Genomic DNA, 20,755 nt, shown 5'->3' with positions numbered 1-20,755 from the left:
CCTGTAATCGTGCTTCCAGTACAGGAGCTCATCTTAGTACTTTAAAGGAAGGATGCTATATACATCTTTTTGGTGAGACAGATGACATATTTTTAAGATGTTATAAGAGGTAAGGTTCTACTTCCACAGCGAAAGCCTCTACCTCTTTAACCACTTAAGACCCGGACCCTTAGGCAGAAAAAGGACCTGGACAGTTTTTGCGATTCGGCACTGCGTCGCTTTAACTGACAATTGCGCGGTCGTGCGACGTAGCTCCCAAACAAAATGTGCCGACGGAAATGTGCAGGAGGCGGTCCTTAAGTGGTTAAGATGCAGAGCACCCCATTGCTCTAACCAGGCTTCAACTTGAAACTTTAGTTCCACTCTTCCTTTCAGCGTAGGACTTAGGCCACATCGTTTGCTTCCCTCTGGATCAGACATCCCTGTGGGTTCAATTTGTGTTTTCAAAGGGCTGCAAAATAGATTTTAAAACTCGCTGCTTTCTTCTCTCAAATCAACCAAAATCAGTACAGTCACATTTGCAAAATGCTCTGAACCATTTCTTGTCTCAGCCAGTAGATGTGTCTATACCCCCACAACATGGTTTAAAAAATTATATTCAAACCTGTTCATGGTACAAATTCCCAACAGTAGTGTTTTTCATATTCTGGCTCTCAAAATCCATAGACATCCAAGATGCCTATCTGCATATTCCCATGTATCCACTATATCAGTGTGTTCTGCGCTTTGCAGTGCAGGACCGCCATTTCCAGTTTGACGCACTGGCATTTGGCCTTTCCTCTGCTCCTGGGGTATTTCCCAAAATCCTAGCATCTTTTCTTGCCCTTCTAAGAACTCAGTGGATCCAGGTCACAGGTTATCGGCATGGACCTCCCTCCTGAAGGATTCATTTTCTTTCCAGCTATCTGACAATGTCCACAGGACAATTCAGATGCTCCAAGTTTTCAGTTTGGTGATCAATTTTCAAGCATCTGCCCTTTAGCCTTCCCTTCATCTAGAAAACCTGGATCTGATCCTGGAAACATCCCAAGTAAAGGCTTTCCTTCAATAGAAGAAAATGCTGCCGGTCAGAGCTTGTGCTCAGGAAATTAGATCAAAAAGATATCCTATGAGGAGATTCTCCGTGACCGTTCTGGGCCTCATGGTAGCCTCCTTTTTAAAGCTGTTTTATTCGCCCCAATTTTATTTGAGACCTCTCCAGCACAGTATCTTGCTGACCATGAACAAGCATGCTGCTTCTCATGACCTATCTATCTTCCTGTACAGCAAAGTAAGGAATTCCCTAGCTTGATGGATTTCCAGTCCAGGTTTTAACAATTGAAAAGTCTTATCACTGGAAAGTAATAAGATGCCAGCCTTTGAAGCTAGTGAGTAGTGTTCCAGTCCCTCACAGTCCAGGGAACATGGTCATTGATGGAAGCCCTGCTTCCCAACAGAATTCTGGCGTTCAGAGCAATAAGGATGGCTCTGCAACACTTCTGCAAGGACACCCAGTTAGGGTGCAGTTGGACAATGCCATATCTTGGAAACAGGCCTTGCTCCTTTCTATTCCTTGGTTACTCTGCATTGCTTGCTACAAAACTGAGGACTTTGCTTATATGTTTAATATACCACTTTTTGTTTTATACCATGGGAAGCATTTTGCTATATCAGTTTGATAAGTGCAAAAAAACTGTTCATCTTTTTAGAACTTCAGAGCTCTATTATCACACAGAGCCTTCTTTAGCTGGCCATAGACGGTTGGACACTTGGCTGATTCCTGCTGAAGATTCAAACCATGTATGGGCAGGCTGAATGTACCCAAGTTGATTGAGACAGTGGCAGCAATCGTACTAAAAAAACAGACAGGCTGGCTGTACCAATGTCGATCCATAAAGCGACTTCAGTACAACCAGCCTGCCCATAGCTGGATCATAATTCGGCTGGTTCCTGCTGAACTGGCAGAATATCGATTTGTCTATGGCCGACTTTAGTTTTCTTATTGCAGGATAATTACCCTTTTTGTTGTAACGCTGGTTCAGTACTTCAGCAGAAGATACTGGACAGAGCTGACACCGCTCAGTCCACACAAAATCGTTTTTTGACAGCTCTTCAACAAGACTTGAGCTGAGCGTAGTTTTGGCATTTTTGATATTGTTATGGCATTTTTTAGGGTTTTTAAATTATCATCTTTATACTTTGAAATAAGGCATTTCTCTAACCCTAGGCAGCTTATATAAGCAAATATGTTACTCATAAATGTTTATAACTCTTAGTTCTAATAAGTGAAGGAATGTTAACTGCCACACCCTTTTCTGCTGTCTCTGTAAATCATACTATAAAGTTAATGATTATTTTCTACTGCATTTTTTCGCAATCCAATAACTGTATAAAATAAGTCGTACAAGAGTGGCCATGCACCATAATTTAAATACCTGTGAATAGTGTGGTTATTTTTTGCATCACTTGTGACAGTCATAGAAGGTATGGTAATGGTTAATAAAAGGTTTACCTTAATACAGCAGGGGCATTAGGGTGCCGCTATCGCTGGGTTCCAGCAAAAACATGGAATATCCAGGCTCGAACTTACCGACCAATTGGCAACCAACCAAATTCACCTGTCTTAACAGTGTGTGTTAAAAACAGAGGTTTAGTTGCACGCATTTGCAAATGCATGTGTAAGCTGCAGGCCCCGTCAAGGCGCTCTGTATACTGCAGTCCTAACTATAACATTGCATTTTAATTCTACTCAGTAGGAGCACATGACTGCTGATGGATAGATAAGGGGCAGGTGACTGGAGGTAGCCCAGCCCTCATTAAAGGGGCAGGAGCACACTGCACACTCAGCACATGGAAGCAAAAGTGCCAGTGCGCTGCCTGACCACAATGACATAAATACAACAAACAAAAGTCACTGTCCTTACCTATGACTGGTCTATACAATAAGGAGCGCTGGAAAGGGCGCATATACATACAAAAACATGGAATATCCAGGCTCAAACTTACTGACCAATCAGCAACCAACCAAATTCAAATCGCTGGATTCCAGGACAGGTAAGTGTCCTAATATATTAAAAGTCAGCAGGCACTGTATGTGTGTAGCTGCTGACTTTAATTGTTTGGAGGAGGCAGAACTCTGCTTTAAGCTTGTCCACCGTCAAATGACTGCGAGGGCACGCAGCGCGGCGTTTGCAGCCGTGCTGTGTTGCTAGGACATGGCAGGACCTCGATCTTTGTTAAGAGCCGATAAAGCAGCTCTTTAACCATGTGATGTGCTGTGTCCAATCACAGCTGGTCACATGTAAACACGGAAGTGCCAGTAATCGGTCTGTTAGCTTGGAGAGGGGAGGAGCAAGGAAGTGCCCTGCCATCCCTAGGCTACAGGGTTGTGTGTTTCTATTGTTGCACACAGTGTAGGGAGGTACAGCCCTCAGAACCTGATGCAAGGGTGGCTCCATAGGACCGCTGCAAGAGAAAAGGGCCACCCTGAAACAGAAAACCTGGGGGGGGGGGGGGGGGGGGGGGCAAATTCAGTAAGTGATTCATTCTTCTGCTGAAAGTGCTTAAAAAAGAGGATCTAATATTACTTTTTAATTGATTTCAAATACAGTGCTGAGACTACATACCAAAAATGAAATTACTGTCTGGAGTAAAGATGATTTAATTTTATAATAATTTAATTTCTTATTTGTAGGCCTATCTCCACGGGACCTGGTACTTCAGTTTAGGCATAAGGTGAGGCATCATTATGTATAAGGCCATGCAGTTGAACAATGTTTACCATTGGAAGGGATTGGCATATTTTTTTTAAGGAAATGTGTGCTGGGGGAAATTTGTAGGCTGCCACTGACCCATCCTAAAGTATTTTTTTCCCCCAATTTTTTTAGGTATGCTTTGTGAATGGAAACGCAACACATTTATAGTAACGTGGTATTTTCTCAAATGTGACTGCAAAAGTGAAAATACACTTTTAAAGTATAAAAGTCAAACAACCAGGCATTTTCAGAAGGTCAGAAATGGAAGCCCACATGTTTCTCTCAGTAGGTGTATTAAAGCGTTTGATTACCAACCTGGTAAATTAATACCTGGTTGAGCCTGCCAGTTTCTGCCCCCCCCCTATAAACTGACCACGGTGTATCATGGCTGCTAAGCCCTGACCCCGTGGTCAGTTTGGCCCTGCTCTCCTGTGTCTGGGTCTCCTCTGTCCTCCTTCCCCCTACCTGGTGCTGCAGAAAGTCTCACCTAAAAAGCCTTTGAGCCTTCTGCAACTTTTACGTTTCTATTTGCATATGAATAGAACAGCAGCATCAACTAACGTATCAAAACCTACGCTTGTTTGGTAGCTCAAGTGGCATACAAATCGATCACTGATGCTATTGCATACAAAACAAGTCTTTTTATTTGTAGATTAAAAGAGTTAGCATATATAGGGAGAAGGAAACAGGTTCCTCTCCAAATATAGGGATTTTTAATGTGAGGTATGTTGCTCTTGGTATCAAAGGTAGGCGCACAAAACACAAGGTTTTTTAGTAGTATCAAAAATAGTTTAATTATATAAATATAACATTTCATAAAATTATTCACATAATGAAATGTACATGATCAAGACCACATTTTCATGAATCATAAACAAAAAAGAAGAAATTAGAGGAAAAGTAGATGCGAATTTGCCAACTAGTTTCGCACTGGTGTGCTTCGTCAGGGCTTGCATAATATTCCTGTTTCTTTATTACATGTAGTGGTCTGTGTATGACATAGAGATTCGTCATTAATACAGGTACAATATAACAATTCAATTTATTTGATTTTGTAAGTAAATATGAATACAAAAGAAGTATATTGCGTTTACCACTTCCGTTAAAAAGCTCAAAAAACTAAGCAGGAAAGAAACTGCCTAAGTATCAACAAGGGAGAACCCGATGCAATCAGGAAGTAGACTGATACACTTCTAATCAGTGGAAGCCAGATCCACTTGATTTCGACAGGTGCGGACAATAAGATGTTTGTGAGGAGTTCACCACAAGCAAGGAGGAAGAAATATAGATGTCTGTGTCTGTTGGGCCTTACCGGCAGTACTAATCTAAACCTCACCGCCATCGAGGTAACATACCTATTAAGTATATTTTATGATACTTAAGTGTAGGTACATAAATCAATAAACACATCATTATAATGATAGTATCAAATATGATTTATCTATTTATCTACTTAATGAATTTGTTACAACCGCTATATTTTTATATAGCAGTTGACAATTACCTCACTTTAGTGATATCATGTTATTCTATATAGATATATACTTTTTATTTTATTTTTCTCCCCCCTCTTTAGGAGGAATATAGATACAATACACAGACATCTATAGTTCTTCCTCCTTGCTTGTGGTGAACTCCTCACAAACATCTTATTGTCCGCACCTGTCGAAATCAAGTGGATCTGGCTTCCACTGATTAGAAGTGTATCAGTCTACTTCCTGATTGCATCGGGTTCTCCCTTGTTGATACTTGGGCAGTTTCTTTCCTGCTTGGTTTTTTGAGCTTTTTAACGGAAGTGGTAAGCGCAATATACTTCTTTTGTATTCATATTTACTTACAAAATCAAATAAATTGAATTGTTATATTGTACCTGTATTAATGACGAATCTCTATGTCATACACAGACCACTACATGTAATAAAGAAACAGGAATATTATGCAAGCCCTGACGAAGCACACCAGTGCGAAACTAGTTGGCAAATTCGCATCTACTTTTCCTCTAATTTCTTCTTTTTTGTTTATGATTCATGAAAATGTGGTCTTGATCATGTACATTTCATTATGTGAATAATTTTATGAAATGTTATATTTATATAATTAAACTATTTTTGATACTACTAAAAAACCTTGTGTTTTGTGCGCCTACCTTTGATACCAAGAGCAACATACCTCACATTAAAAATCCCTATATATGTTTCCTTCTCCCTATATATGCTAACTCTTTTAATCTACAATTTTGATGGGATTGTAAACGACTGTTGCTCAAGAGGAAGTCATTCATTCACCTACATACTTTTTTCTTCAAGTCTTTTTATTTATCTCTAACAATATGAACTGCTACAGATTTTTACTTTTTTTTTTTGTAAAAGTCACTGCCCCTTAAACCTTTTGGGCAATGGGTGCATTAAGTCCGATAGCCCACGCACAGGTTTTAATTTCTGGCAAGATTTGTTTTACCAGCATAATGTACCAATTATCCACCAATGTTGGTGACTCTAAATGTTGGTTTAAAAAAACTAAAAATCTTTTCAAGTATGTATTCCCAAAGTAGAACTATAGGCACAACTTTTCATTTTGGATAGAGTAAGGGAGGGTTAAAACTTCTGTACGGATTATTTTTCCCATCCTTGTCCCATTGGGGAGATTTCCCTTCAATTCTTGCCTCATAGCCAAACAGGAAGTGAAAGGAAGTCCCTGCTAAGTAAGGAAATCTCTCGGGGACCCCCAGATCACCAGAACTAGTGTTTTCATTGGAGATTTCCCCTCTATTACTTTTCTGGGGACAGCCCAAAATTTGTGTTTTTATTATGAATTTCAATGATAACGGTAAACAGGGCAAATGACGAGGGTGAATCTCCTTAACTGGGTGCAGACAGCATTAAAAACTGACAGTAATTCTATTTCCCCTCTCCTTTATCCAAAACTAAAATAGGTTTGGCCTTTAGTTATAGTTTAACTCCAAAAAAAGTCTCCTCTAAATCTCCAAATTCATTTTTTTTTTTTTCGCTGCTGTGATCCCATTTTCTGTTAGAGGGTGGCTACGTTCATATTCCACCATCTCTAGCTCGCTCCCAAGATGGACTAGGGATTTTAGTCTATGGTATAGTTTGCGTAAAGCAGTGTACAGGACCACAACCAACGGGCACTGCTTGTTCCAAACAAACAGAATTGATGGAGAAAGAGCGGTTTGGAAGATTAGAGGTCATAACAGGGAGGCAGAAAAATACAGTAAAATTATTTAATGAAGGATTGATTACTGGACCCTTAATTAGTGGATGTGTGTAAATTATTTTTTGAAGAATAGGGATATTGTTTAATGAAACTTTAAGGATTTCATAAAGAATCCATTCAGTTTGTCTAATCGGCATGAACCTTTACACTGCATAGCTGGTGAACCTATTTCTGACAGATGAAATCCAAATTTGTGGGAGCATTAGGTATATGTGGTTGGGTATATGTGGTAAGAAAAGGCTAGTGGTAACTAGCCTTTCATTTCCTACGATACAATATTCAACTAGGAGTCCTCACAGCCTTATGCATGATGTACTTAACAGTTTCTGAAAGCTCAATCTACATTTCTCTATATAAACCATGTGTAGTTTATTATAATCAGATTTTATGTTTCCAAACAGGTTTTAATTTTGTTTAAACTGATACTGCTTGAGAAAAAAGTAAGTACCGTACTTTAATTTACAGGTGCCCTGAATATGCATGCGTCAAAAATCTAGTTTAAATTTACTTTTGCTTATTTACAGTATGCTGTGCTTTTTACATTGAAACTCTATTGTAACACTGTAGGCTCCACAGTGAATCATCAACTTTGTGCAAAGTAGTAATATATTGCTTGTTCTTTGTTTCTGTAATTACTCCCAAAGCCTCAAAGCTTGTATCTCATCCAATGAGAAATGTAAAACTTACACACACACACACACACAGGTTGGACTGTTGTCTTTATTCAACTTTACCAACTAGGTGACTGTGATGGCTGCTGTTTTTGTAGTGTCACGACTGATCGATTCCCCTATGTCCACTCACCTAGCTTGTCCCTATTCAATACAAAGACAGGCAACTTCTTGTTCTTGGTCATGCAGCATCCAATCCATGACCCATTTCCCCTGCGTTGCATCACAAATGTATGAGTGCTAATGTGATCAAATACATGTCTTTCCTTCATTGTTCTGTCAGATCTAATTACTATGCAGCTTTCACCTGCACCAGTGCTAGACTGAGAGATCCAAGGATTGTGGGATATATAGGAAATTTAAGAAAACAACTGAACGGCTGCACTCCGAATAACACCTTTTATTCATGACAAAACAGTGTAGAAAATGCAAAATCTGTTGCATCATGGTGATGGAAGGTACAGATGGGCTAACGCGTTTCACATCAATATAGATGCTTAATCATAGCTGGTGACCATAATCAGACTGAAAATATTTATAGTGAGATAAAACTAATTTGGGTATAGACAACCCAGAGAAACTCCTCCCATATCTAATCGGACTAAAGTCTAAACCAAATGTGCAAAGGGAAATGGGCAGCACGAAAAAACAGAGAACAAAAAAAATTACACAGCATTAATGTTTACTAAAGGAGGCCATACACGGTTCGAATTTCGAAAGAATTTTCTTTTCGAAAATCGTATGAAAGAATTTTCGTTCGTATTTCGCACCGTTAGTGGGCTGCAGCAACAGCCGATTTTCGTGCGGCAAGCAAATTTGAGAAATCCGACATGTTGAAAAAAACGCGCAAGAAAAGAATATTCCCGGAGAGAAACGAACATTCCCGGCAACATGAATATTTTGTCGGCCGAATTTCGAAAATCAATGGTGGCATCATCGGATCACAAAAAAAATTAACTAAGAAAATTTGTTCGAAATTCGACCGTGTGTGGCCTGCTTTAGTTAAGTCAGAATAGAACTGGTTCACTGTATTGGCATGCTGTCCCCTAGCATATAATATTGCTAAAATAGTTCTAATATAGATACAATATACGGTATAAAAACATAACAAGGCACTGAACAATACATTAGATGTATCTGCACAGCTGAGCGCAGTCAAACATATCAGACAATGGAGAGAGACAATCGCTGCCAGTGAACCGAAGTTCACCCACGATTAAAATGTGGTGTTTGGAGTGCAGCCGTTTAGCTGTTTGCTTAAATTTTCTAGGTGATTGCAAAGCCTGAAACTGAAGTTGTGAGTGGGGAGGGAAGCTATTAGAGACGCCAACATGCTTGGAGCGGCATCACTACCTTATACTTTAGATTGTGGGATATATAGTTTCTTCATAGTTCTCATCCGTTCTTAGACTACAGACAGTCATCCATTAACCTGTACAGTAGCATGCTGACACGGGAATATGAATATTTACTCTATTATGCAGATAAAAAAAAACACAAGTTACAGGTAGGAAGGTTTAAAATTATTTGATACAGAAGTTGCATCGGAAGAAAAAAAAATGCTCTTTTAAACTTAAAGCTATAATTCTATGCTATCATAAATTGAGTATGTGAAGCATTTTTTTAGTTATACTGTCTACAGAAATAATTTAGGGCCTGTGTCTACAAGCTTTTGATCATAGCAAAATTACTTCTCTTCTCGTACAAGTCAATGGGAATGGAAAAAGCAGTTTCAAGCAGGTCTAATATGGAGCTGCAGTGAATTCTGATGTTTCAAACTGATATCAAACACATGTTACATTTTGCCAATTGGCACAAGCACAAAGTCTGATGACACAGTCCTTTTATATTTCAAATACTGGGATAAAATGTGCATTCCTTGCCTTGAGGTAACCGTATCCTCCACACCCCCCAATTGTACTTGCCTGAGCCCTCGTTTGATCCATCACTGTGCACGTCTGCAGCTCTTCTCTCCCCTCACTTCCTGGTTCCTCTAGCTTTGCTGAGGCAGCGAGAGCCATTGAATTGCTCTGCTGTCAATCAAAGCCAGTGATGAGAGGACAGAGGGGTGCAGACCGCACAAGTGCCCCCTAGAAAGTTGCTCCCTGGAGGGGGGTGCCAGGAGCACCAGCAGGGGACCTGAGAGGGGGCGGTTCCAATTATGTTGCACAGAGCAGGTAAGTATACATTTGTTTGTAAATGCTCTTTTAAAAAAAAAAAGCAATCATTTTAATCTCCATGTCTTTTTTCAGGTCCTTTTCTACGTCTCTCCTGTTCATAGATTAGTGGGTGCATTGATGACTGTCTTATCACTTTTCCCAGGTAAGATGCAGTAAGACTGGTTGTCTGCCCCCTCCTGCATTCATAAATGTTATGCTTGTCTAGTTATTTTTAAATAATATATACAGTTGTGCTCATAAATTTACATACCCTGACAGAATTTAATTTCTTGGCCATTTTTCAGAGAATATGAATGATAACACAAAAACGTTTCTTTCACTCATCGTTGGTGTTTGGCTGAAGTTATTTATTATCAATCAACTGTGTTTACTCATTTTAAATCATAATCACAGCAGAAACTACCCAAATGACCCTGATCAAACGTTTACATACCCCAGTTCTTAATACCATGTATTGCCCCCTTTAACCACTTAAGGACCGCCTCCTGCACATTTATGTCGGCAGAATGGCACGGCTGGGCACATGCACGTACAGTTACGTCCTGTGCTAGTGCCCAGCCGTGGGCACGCACCCGCGACCCGGTCCGACTCTGCGGGACCCAATCGCCACTGGAGTCCCGCGATCGGTCCCCGGAGCTGAAGAACGGGGAGAGCTGTGTGTAAACACAGCTTCCCCGTTCTTCACTGTGGCGGCGTCATCGATCGTGTGATCCCTTTTATAGGGATACACAATCGATGACGTCACACCTACAGCCACACCCCCCTACAGTTAGAAACGCATATTGGGTCATACATAACCCCTTCAGCGCCCCCTTGTGGTTAACTCCCAAACTGCAATTGTCATTTTCACAGTAAACCATGCATTTTAAATACATTTTTTGCTGTGAAAATGACAATGGTCCCAAAAATGTGTCAAAATTGTCCGAAGTGTCCGCCATAATGTCGCAGTCACGAAAAAAATCGCTGATCGCAGCCATTAGTAGTAAAAAAAAATGTTGTTTTATATAAAAATGCAATAAAACTATCCCCTATTTTGTAAACGCTATAAATTTTGCGCAAACCAACCGATAAACGCTTATTGCGAGATTTTACCAAAAATAGGTGGAATACGTATCGGCCTAAACTGAGGGAAATAAAAGTGTTTTTTTTATATATTTTTGGGGGATATTTATTTAAGCAAAAAGTAAAAAATATTGCATTTTTTTCAAAATTGGCGCTCTATTTTTGTTTATAGCGCAAAAAATAAAAACCGAAGCAGAGGTGATCAAATACCACCAAAAGAAAGCTCTATTTGTGGGAAAAAAAGGACACCAATTTTGTTTGGGAGCCACGTCGTACGACCGCGCAATTGTCTGTTAAAGCGACGCAGTGCCGAATCGCAAAACCTGGCCGGGTCCTTTAGCTGCCTAAAGGTCCGGGTCTTAAGTGGTTAACGTCAATGACAGCTTGAAGTCATTTGAGGATGAGGCTCTTTACTTTATCTTAGATGGTAAAGCTGCCCATTCCTCTTGGCAAAAAGCCTCCAGTTCCTGTAAATTCTTGGGCTGTATTGCATGAACTGCACGTTTTTAGATCTCCCCAGAGTGGCTCAATGATATTGAGGTCAGAAGACTGAGATGGTCCACTCCAGAACCTTCACTTTATTCTGCTGTAGCCAATGACCAATGAACTAGGCCTTGTGTTTTGGATCAATGTCATGTTGGAATGTCCAAGTACATCTCATGTGCAACTTTCTGGCTGATGATTGTAAATATTCCTCCTGTATGTTTTGTTAACATACTGCATTCATCTTTGCTTCAATTTTTGACCGAATTTCCTGTGCCTTTGTAGCTCACACATCCCCAAAACATCAGCGATCCACCTCTGTGTTTCACAGTAGGAATGGTGTACCTTTCATCATAGGCCTTGTTGACTCCTCTCCAAATGTAGTGTTTATGGTTGTGACCAAAAAGCTCAATTTTATTCTCATGACTCCAAATTACTTTGTGCGAGAAGGTTTGAGATTTGTCTCTGTGCTGTTTTTGGCGTATTATAAGCGGGATACTTTGTGGCATTTGCCATTAGTATTGGCTTTTGTCTGGCGACTCAACAATGCAGCCCATGTTTCTTCCAGTGCCTCCTTATTGTGCATCTTGAAACAGCTACACCACATGATTTCAGAGAGTCCTGTATTTCACCTGAAGCTATTTGTGGGTTTTTCTTTGCATTCCGAACAATTTTCCTGGCAGTTGTGGCTGAAATTTTAGTTGGATTTTTTTTTTTTTTTTACTGTGACTTTGCGGGGGACACATCGGACACTTTTGACACATTTTTGGGACCATTCACATTTATACAGCGATCGGTGCTATAAAAATGCACTTATTACTGTGTAAAGGTGACTGGCAGGGTAGGGGTTAACACTAGGGGGCAATCAAGGGGTTATTTATGATTCTAACTGTAGGGGGCGGGGACTCACAAGGGGAGGAGACAGATCGGTGTTCCTCTGTACTGGGAACACACTATCGGTCTCCTCTCACCTGACAGGATCTGTGTGTGTTTAAACACACAGATCCATGGTTCTGCTGTGTTCACGGGCAATTGCAGGTGCCAGGCGGATATTGCGGCTGCCAGGCACGCGCATCGGGCCCCTAGACGGCCGGGAAGCCAGGACGTCATACGACGCCCCGCCTAGGATCGGAGGTCCCTCCTGCGGACGTCATTTGACTATGGGCCGGTAATGAAGTGGTTAATATCCATTCAAACCCCTTTGTGTTAACTTGTGTGCATGTTATTACGCCAAACTCACCAGGGTATGAAAACTTTTGATCAGGGTCATTTGGGTAGTTTCTGTTGCCATTATGATTTAAAAAGAGTAAACACAGTTGATTGGTAATAAATGGCTTCAGCCAAATATTAACCATGAGTTAAAAAATGTTTTTGTGTTATCACTCATATTCTCTGAAAAATGGCCAAGAAATCATAAAGCGTGCTAGGGTATGTAAACTCATGAGCACAACTGTGTATGTATGTGTGTGTGTGTGTGTGTGTGTGTATATATATATATATATATATATTAGTGCTGTCAAACGATTACAATTTTTAATCGCGATTAATCGCATTAATGTCATAGTTAACTCACGATTAATCTATCTAATTTATGACGAATTTCCCCACAAATATCGCACAATTCTGCAAGTGATTATAATTTATGATCGCTGTTTTCTAGCTGATCTAAAACCATTTTTGACATAAAGGGACACTTTTGGACAATCTACAGTTTTCAGGCAGAAAGAATAGTTTTTATTTTATAAAAGTACATGTAGGACACTGGGCAGACCACTAGGGACAAGGGGGGTGTGTATTTTTTACATACAGTACTGTAATCTATAAGATTACAGTATACTGTGTGTATTGTGTTTGTTTACTTTTTTGAATTTGGCGCCGTTCTCCGCTCCCGTGCGTCGTAACGTCGCAGGGAACGGAGATCGGCGGCACACAGACACTGTGAATCGAGCGAGGAGGACCCGCCAAGCGAGGAGGACCCGCTCGATCACACAGCGGGGTGGCATCGCCGATCACACAGCGGGGTGGCATCGCTGGATCCAGGGACAAGGTGAGTAACTTGCCTGTGAATCCAGCGAGAAGGTAAGCCGCGCCGCTGCACACTCTGCACGTCCACCCCGAGCGCTCCCGCGTTAATCGCGCGATAAAAATATTGACGGCGTTAACATGGGTTTGCGTTAACGCCGTTAATATTGCGTTTAACGCACAGCCCTAATATATATATATATATATATATATATATATATATATATATATATATATATATATATATATATATACATATACATATACATATACATATATATATACACACACACACACACACACACACTAATATAATTTATATATTATAATGTGTGTGTGTATAATATATATATATATATATATATATATATATATATATATATATATTAAAATACGTTTGGAACATGCCACCATTTTTCTAGTTTAATATATCTCTAAGAGCCGGGTTCACACTGGGGCGACTTGCGATCCGACTTCATGTCGCCTCAAGTCGTCCCAAGGCTGTAGAGAAAAACAATGGAAGTGAATGGGAGCGGTGTTAATACACACGACTCAAGGCGATCCGACTTCAGAAAAGGTTCCTGTACTACTTCAATCCGACTTGTAGGCGATTTGTACCCATTGATTTCAATGGAAGTCGCCTCAGAAGTCGGATCACTGTCTTAACTGAAGCTACTTTCCAGGAAGATAACATACATTTCTCAGGGAAACATCTCCTGCACCCCTCCCTCCCCCTCCCTCTCCCAGAGCTGATTGTTGTTTTATTGGCCACTGGAAAGTCTCCTGTCCTGGAGACGACTTCAAGTCGTGTTGTAAATCGCCCCAGATCGCCCTGTGGTTCATGTTCAAGTCGTGTCGGAGTCGCCTCTGAAAGTCGCGCTGGAAGTTGTGTCGCCCTAGTGTGAACCGGCTCTTAAGGTGCTATTGACATGAACTTTTCACCACGTGTCAGTAACAATCCATACATACAAAGAAACCAAAACAAATAAGTTCAGAAATTAAGTTATGTGTAATAAAATGGAATGACACAGAGAAAAAGTATTAAACACGCTAACTGAAATGTATTTACTATTTTGTACAAAATCCCTTGTTGGTAATGACAGCTTCAAGACGCCTCCTGCATGGAGAAATTAGACGCATGCATTGCTCAGGTGTGATTTTGGCCTATTCTTCCACACAAACAGTCTGTAAATCTTAAAGGTTCCGTGGGTCTCTTCTATGAACTCTGATCTTCTTTCAATAGATTTTCTATTGGATTCAAGTCAGGTAATTGGCTGGGACATTCTAGCAGCTTTGTCTGTCTTTGAAACCAATTGAGAGTTTCCTTGGCTTTGTGTTTGGGATCATCGTCTTGCTGAAATGTCCACCCTTGTTTCATCTTCATCATCCTGGTAGATGGCAGCAGATTTTTACCAAGCATGTCTTGGTAAATGTTTCCACTTATCCTTCCTTCAATAAAATTAAGTTTGCCAGTACCATATTCTGCAAAACAGCCCCACACAATGTTCCCACCTCCACACTTTATTGTTGGTATGGTGTTTTAGGGGTGATGTGCAGTGCCATTTGATCTCCAAACATTGTGTGTGTTATGGCATCCAAAGAGTTACATTTTGGTCTAATCTGACCAGACTATATTCTCCCAGTATTTTAATGGCTTGGCTAAATGTTGTGCAGCAAACTTTAAATGAGCTTCAACATGCTTTTTCTTCAGCAATGGAATCTTCTCTGATGAGCATGCATACAGGCCATGGCGGTTTGAAACAATTGTACCTGCTAACTCTAGGTTTTTCTGAAGCTTTCCACAAGTGGTCCTTGGCTCTTGAGAAACTCTTCTGATAATTCTCGTCACTCTTCTGTCAGAAATCTTGCGCGGAGCACCTTGTCGTGGCCGGTTTATGTTGAAATTATGTTCTTTCCACTTCCAGATTATTGCCCCACCAATCTCACTGGAACATTCAGAAGTTTAGAAACCCTTCTGTAACCAATGCCATCAGTATGATTTGCAGCAATAAGATTGTGAAGGTCTTAAGAAAGCTCTCTGCTTTTACCCATTATGAGATGTTTCTTGTGTGACACCTTGGTAATGAGACACCTTTTTATAGGCCATTAGTTGAGACTGAACCAGCTGATTTTCATTTGCACTGACAAGGGGCAGGATTGCTTTCTAATTACTAATAACTGGTGTCTTGGCTTTCCATGCCTTTTTGCATCTTCATTTCTTCCTATGTTTAATACTTTTTCCCTGTGTCATTCTATTTAATTACACATAACTTAATTTCTGGGCGTATTTGTTTTGGTTTCTTTGTATGGATGGATTGCATGGGTTGCCAACGATATGTGGTGAAAATGTCATGTCGGTTGCACCTTTACAAATATATTTACTTAGAAAAATGGTAATGTGTTCAATACTTTTTTTTACTGTGTGTGTGTGTGTGTGTGTGTGTGTGTGTGTGTGTGTGTGTTATATATTTGGGAAAATGTAGGGTTCTTTTGCTGATATGAAATACTGATTTAAAAAAAAAAAATCTAATGCTTTAAGTATATATTTCAATTTGTTTTTTTTTTAATCATAAAGGCATGATTGAGCATGGGCTCACGGACAGTTCTCAGTACAGGCCTCGACAGAGTGTTGCAGATGAAGAGGTGTTCTCTTCAACATCTCAGGACTATATTCCTGCAGCTTCCCTAGAAAGCCCTAATTCCAAAGATGAGAGCATTGAAACTAAAAACAATCATTTTTTAGAGGACAACAAATCGGAAGCACCAGTGTTTGAGCCTGGAGTGGACTTAAATGGTAGTATTGAACATCTGAAGCCTCCATCTCGTACATCTCCTGAATCGACTGAGAGTGACTGGGAAACACTGGATCCAAGCATCCTAGAAGAATGTATTCCAATAGATGAAGGGGAAGTATGGAATTTGGGGCCAGGGCAATCTGAAACTCTTAGTAAGGACGCTGTAACATCAGGAAGTGTTCCCATTACTGTTCAGCCGCAATCAAAAGCAGGCCAGTCGGTATTTGTCCCTGGATTGATATCTGGTCTAGAAGAGGACAAGTATGGAATGCCTTTAGCAATTTTTACAAAGGTTAGTATAACAGCCAGTGAAGAGCCACAATGCTTGTTAGTCAGAATGCACTTCTTTAAAAAATGAATTGCCATGACCGAGAAGCGTGACTGAGGTGTTTTAGGTGGTATATACGTAGGGCCAATTGGGCAGAGCAGTGCACCTAAACATCTTGTAAACTTGTGCCGTTTAGAATATTTTCACAGCAGCTGCAGATGATGATGTCAGTAAAGTGGCAGTAGTGTGTGGTGCACATTTCGGGGGATCACACAGATCCCTATTTTATTTATTTTTTTCAAAATGAAACTTTGCTGACGTTACTGCTGCACAGTGCATTGCTCTGCTAAAGAGTAACATGCGACCCCTTCCTATACTCTGTAATTGAATGCATTTTATCGCAGCTCACTGCATTGTAGTGGAAACAATTGTTTTCTGTGTGTCCTAGTGGTGATCTCCATTTAGCCAGTGCATTAAAACGCAGGACACCGCACTGTGTAAGAACAGTGCAATTTAAAAATTTGCTTGTTGGTGAAGTAATAAAAACGGGATGATAAACGGCACATATGTTAGGAAGTGTTCTGTTACTGGCCCTGTTAGATCGCGAGTGGAAATCTTTCTATAGTGAATTATAAAGAACCATAGTTAAACTATGGTTTCTTTCTAAAGCGTTAAAGTGTTTGTTAGCCCATATATAAAAAACACTGCCAGCCCCTCCAATTAGAGCTAGGCTTGGCACACTGTACATGAAAAATACCTTTTTAGAGCGATCTTCTGGCCGCTCACATGACTTGTGGCCGCTTTTCATCCGTTACATGGCTTCTGTTGAAGGGGCCGAGATTTCCCTTTGACATCACCCAGGGAGGTCACATGGCCACTCGGCTTTCTCCTGCAGTAGCCCTGCAAACCGGCCGAGAGTCCTGTGATTGTCCTGAAGATCATTCCAAAAGGATATTTACATGCCTCGTTTTTGTATAAGACTATTATACAGTGTGGTATGCCTGACTATAATAGAGGGGCTGGCAGTGACCATTTTAAAAAAAATTTTTATTGTACAAATTAGCGGTGGGGGGCGGAGACGGACACAGAACACAGTGCAAACGGGCAGGAAGGGAGGGGGAGAGAGGCGAAGGAGGGCAGAGCAGGGCTGCGGGTGACAGACCTATGTATGGTGGTCAGGGCTAAGCAGCTTTATTATTGTGGTCACACAGAAAGGGGGATACAGGAAGTTGCAGGTTCAGACAGTTTTTTTTTTTCTTTTTTTTTTCATAGTTTAGAGAGGGGCAGCTGTTTGTTTAATCTGTTTTTTTTTCGGGGGTTAACAAACACTATAATACACACCAGTAGTTTTTTGTTTTCATTCAACCCAGCGGGTGAATGAAGATGGAGAGATCGACCTACTAACACAAGCGACGTTATTGCCGCGATCTCCCCCGTTGTGTCTTTGTGTTCTGACAGAGAGGCTGCACCCCGCCAGAACAACACTGATTAGCACTCGTAGCCATTGGCTGATCAGATGCTGGTTTTATCAGAATGCCTGTTTGATGGTCCTTCTTGTGTACAAGACTTTATTCATAATATTTACTTGCTAGTATTAATAGCTCACTGATTGATTGTTTCACATGTTGTCTGAAAGAACTTTTTAAAAACGCGTTTATGTGGCATGCATTTTTCAAACCCATGTGTTTGAACAAGGCCTGTGTATTTATTGTGAAAACTGCAAACATGAATTTAAAGTTGTGTAGAGGGTGGGGATTGAAGTAGTAAACGGTCTTTTCTGTTAACCACTTCCTGACCGCCGCATGTATATGTACGTCCACAGAATGGCACGTACAGGCAAATGGGCGTACATGTACGTCCTTGCCTTTCCGCGGGTCGGGGGTCCGATCGGGACCCCCCCCCCCGCTACATGTGGCGGTCGGGTTCCCTCGAGGAGCGATCCGGGACGACGGCGTGGCTATTTGTTTATAGCCGCTCCGTCGCGATCGCTCCCCGGAGCTGAAGAACGGGGAGAGTCCTACAGCCACACCCCCCTACAGTTGAAAACACACAATAGGTGAACCCTAACTCCTACAGCGCCCCCTGTGGTTAACTCCCAAACTGCAACTGTCATTTTCACAATAAACAATGCAATTTAAATGCATTTTTTGCTGTGAAAATGACAATGGTCCCAAAAATGTGTCAAAATTGTCCGAAGTGTCCGCCATAATGTCGCAGTCACGAAAAAAATCGCTGATCGCCGCCATTAGTAGTAAAAAAAAAAAAAAAAAAAAATTAAAATGCAATAAAACTATCCCCTATTTTGTAAACGCAATAATTTTTGCGCAAACCAATCGATAAACGCTTATTGCGTTTTTTTTTTTTTTTTTTTTTTTTTTACTAAAAATAGGTAGAAGAATACGTATCGGCCTAAACTGAGGGAAAAACATTTTTTATATATGATTTTGGGGGATATTTATTATAACAAAAAGTAAAAAATATAGCATTTTTTTCAAAATTGTCGCTTTATTTTTGTTTATAGCGCAACAAATAAAAACCGCAGAGGTGATCAAATACCACCAAAAGAAAGCTCTATTTGTGGGGAAAAAAGGACGCCAATTTTGTTTGGGAGCCACGACCGCGCAATTGTCTGTTAAAGCGACGCAGTGCCGAATCGCAAAACCTGGCCTGGCCATTTAGCTGCCTAAAGGTCCGGGGCTTAAGTGGTTAAAGTGGAAAACTCATTGAAAACGTTCAGCCTCTGGTTGACTTGCACAGAAAAAAAACAGCAGTGAATAAGTATGGCAACTCAAATAACTTTTAACCTTGGTATAATTCTGCTCCCTGTGAGGGTAAGGACTTGTCTTTAGGCAGGTAGATGAAGTAGTTGGAGAGCCCCTCACACATAATATAAGATCCTCTAGCTCTTAACCACTTGGTAACCGCCCTATAGACAATATACGTCTACAGGGCGGGTGGTTAACTCTAGGAGGGCGTCAATGTACGTCCTCCCAGAGTCCGTCTCCCGCGCGTCCCCTGGGACGCGCACACGGGAACATCCGTGACCGCCGGGTCCAGAGGACCCGGCCGATCACGAATCGCGGTAAACGGCCGCTGATAGCGGCCGTTTACCATGTGATCGCTCCGTCCAATGACGGAGCGATCACATGTAAACAAACCGGCATCTTTTGATGACGCCGGTTCCTCCCTCCTCTCTCTGTACCGAGCGGTACAGTGTGAGAGGAGAGCGCGGGTGTCAGCAGCGCTGTGGATGGATCTGTGACTATTGCAGTCACAGATCCATCCATCCCTGCTCAGCCATCCCTGAAACCCCCTGCAATACTGTGCATTACCCCCTACAATACTCTGCAATACCCCCCCTACAATACTCTGCAATATTCCCCTGCGCAATACTCTGCATACCCCCGGCAATACTCTGCATACCCCCCTGCGCAATACTCTGCATACCCCCCTGCGCAATACTCTGCATACCCCCCTGCGCAATACTCTGCATACCCCCCTGCGCAATACTCTGCATACCCCCCTGCGCAATACTCTGCATACCCCCCCTGCGCAATACTCTGCATCCCCCCCCTGCGCAATACTCTGCATATCCCCCTGCGCAATACTCTGCATATCCCCCTGCGCAATACTCTGCATACCCCCCTGCGCAATACTCTGCATACCCCCCTGCGCAATACTCTGCATACCCCCCTGCGCAATACTCTGCATTACTCCCCGGCATACTCTGCATTACTCCCCGGCAATACTCTGCATTACTCCCCGGCAATACTCTGCATTACTCCCCGGCAATACTCTGCATTACTCCCCGGCAATACTCTGCATTACTCCCCGGCAATACTCTGCATTACTCCCCGGCAATACTCTGCATTACTCCCCGGCAATACTCTGCATTACTCCCCGGCAATACTCTGCATTACTCCCCGGCAATACTCTGCATTACTCCCCGGCAATACTCTGCATTACTCCCCGGCAATACTCTGCATTACTCCCCGGCAATACTCTGCATTACTCTGCAATACCCCTGCACAATTACTCTGCGCAATTACTCTGCAATACCCCCGCACCAATACTCTGCAATACCCCCGCCCCAATACTCTGCAATACCCCCGCACCAATACTCTGCAATACCCCCGCACCAATACTCTGCAATACCCCCGCACCAATACTCTGCAATACCCCCGCACCAATACTCTGCAATACCCCCCACACAATACTCTGCAATACCCCCCACACAATACTCTGCAATACCCCCGCACCAATACTCTGCAATACCCCCGCACCAATACTCTGCAATACCCCCGCACCA

General features: G+C 41.6%; 1 protein-coding gene across 1 annotated transcript in view; it reads left to right on the top strand.

The window, feature by feature from the left end:
* The window catches only part of AVL9 (AVL9 cell migration associated), a 97,591-nt gene that overhangs the window by 51,000 nt on the left and 25,836 nt on the right, over window positions 1–20,755 (top strand). Inside the window, exons 8-11 of the mRNA XM_040353262.1 lie at window positions 3,674–3,714; window positions 7,367–7,405; window positions 9,889–9,958; window positions 15,959–16,470. Of these exons, the coding sequence (XP_040209196.1) occupies window positions 3,674–3,714; window positions 7,367–7,405; window positions 9,889–9,958; window positions 15,959–16,470 (662 nt within the window). The remainder of the gene's footprint in view (window positions 1–3,673; window positions 3,715–7,366; window positions 7,406–9,888; window positions 9,959–15,958; window positions 16,471–20,755) is intronic.

This window comes from Rana temporaria, chromosome 5 (genome assembly GCF_905171775.1).
Source record: "Rana temporaria chromosome 5, aRanTem1.1, whole genome shotgun sequence".
NCBI lineage: Eukaryota > Metazoa > Chordata > Amphibia > Anura > Ranidae > Rana > Rana temporaria.
The sequence above is the reverse complement of the archived record's forward strand: the minus strand, read 5'-3'. Positions and strand labels throughout refer to the sequence as shown.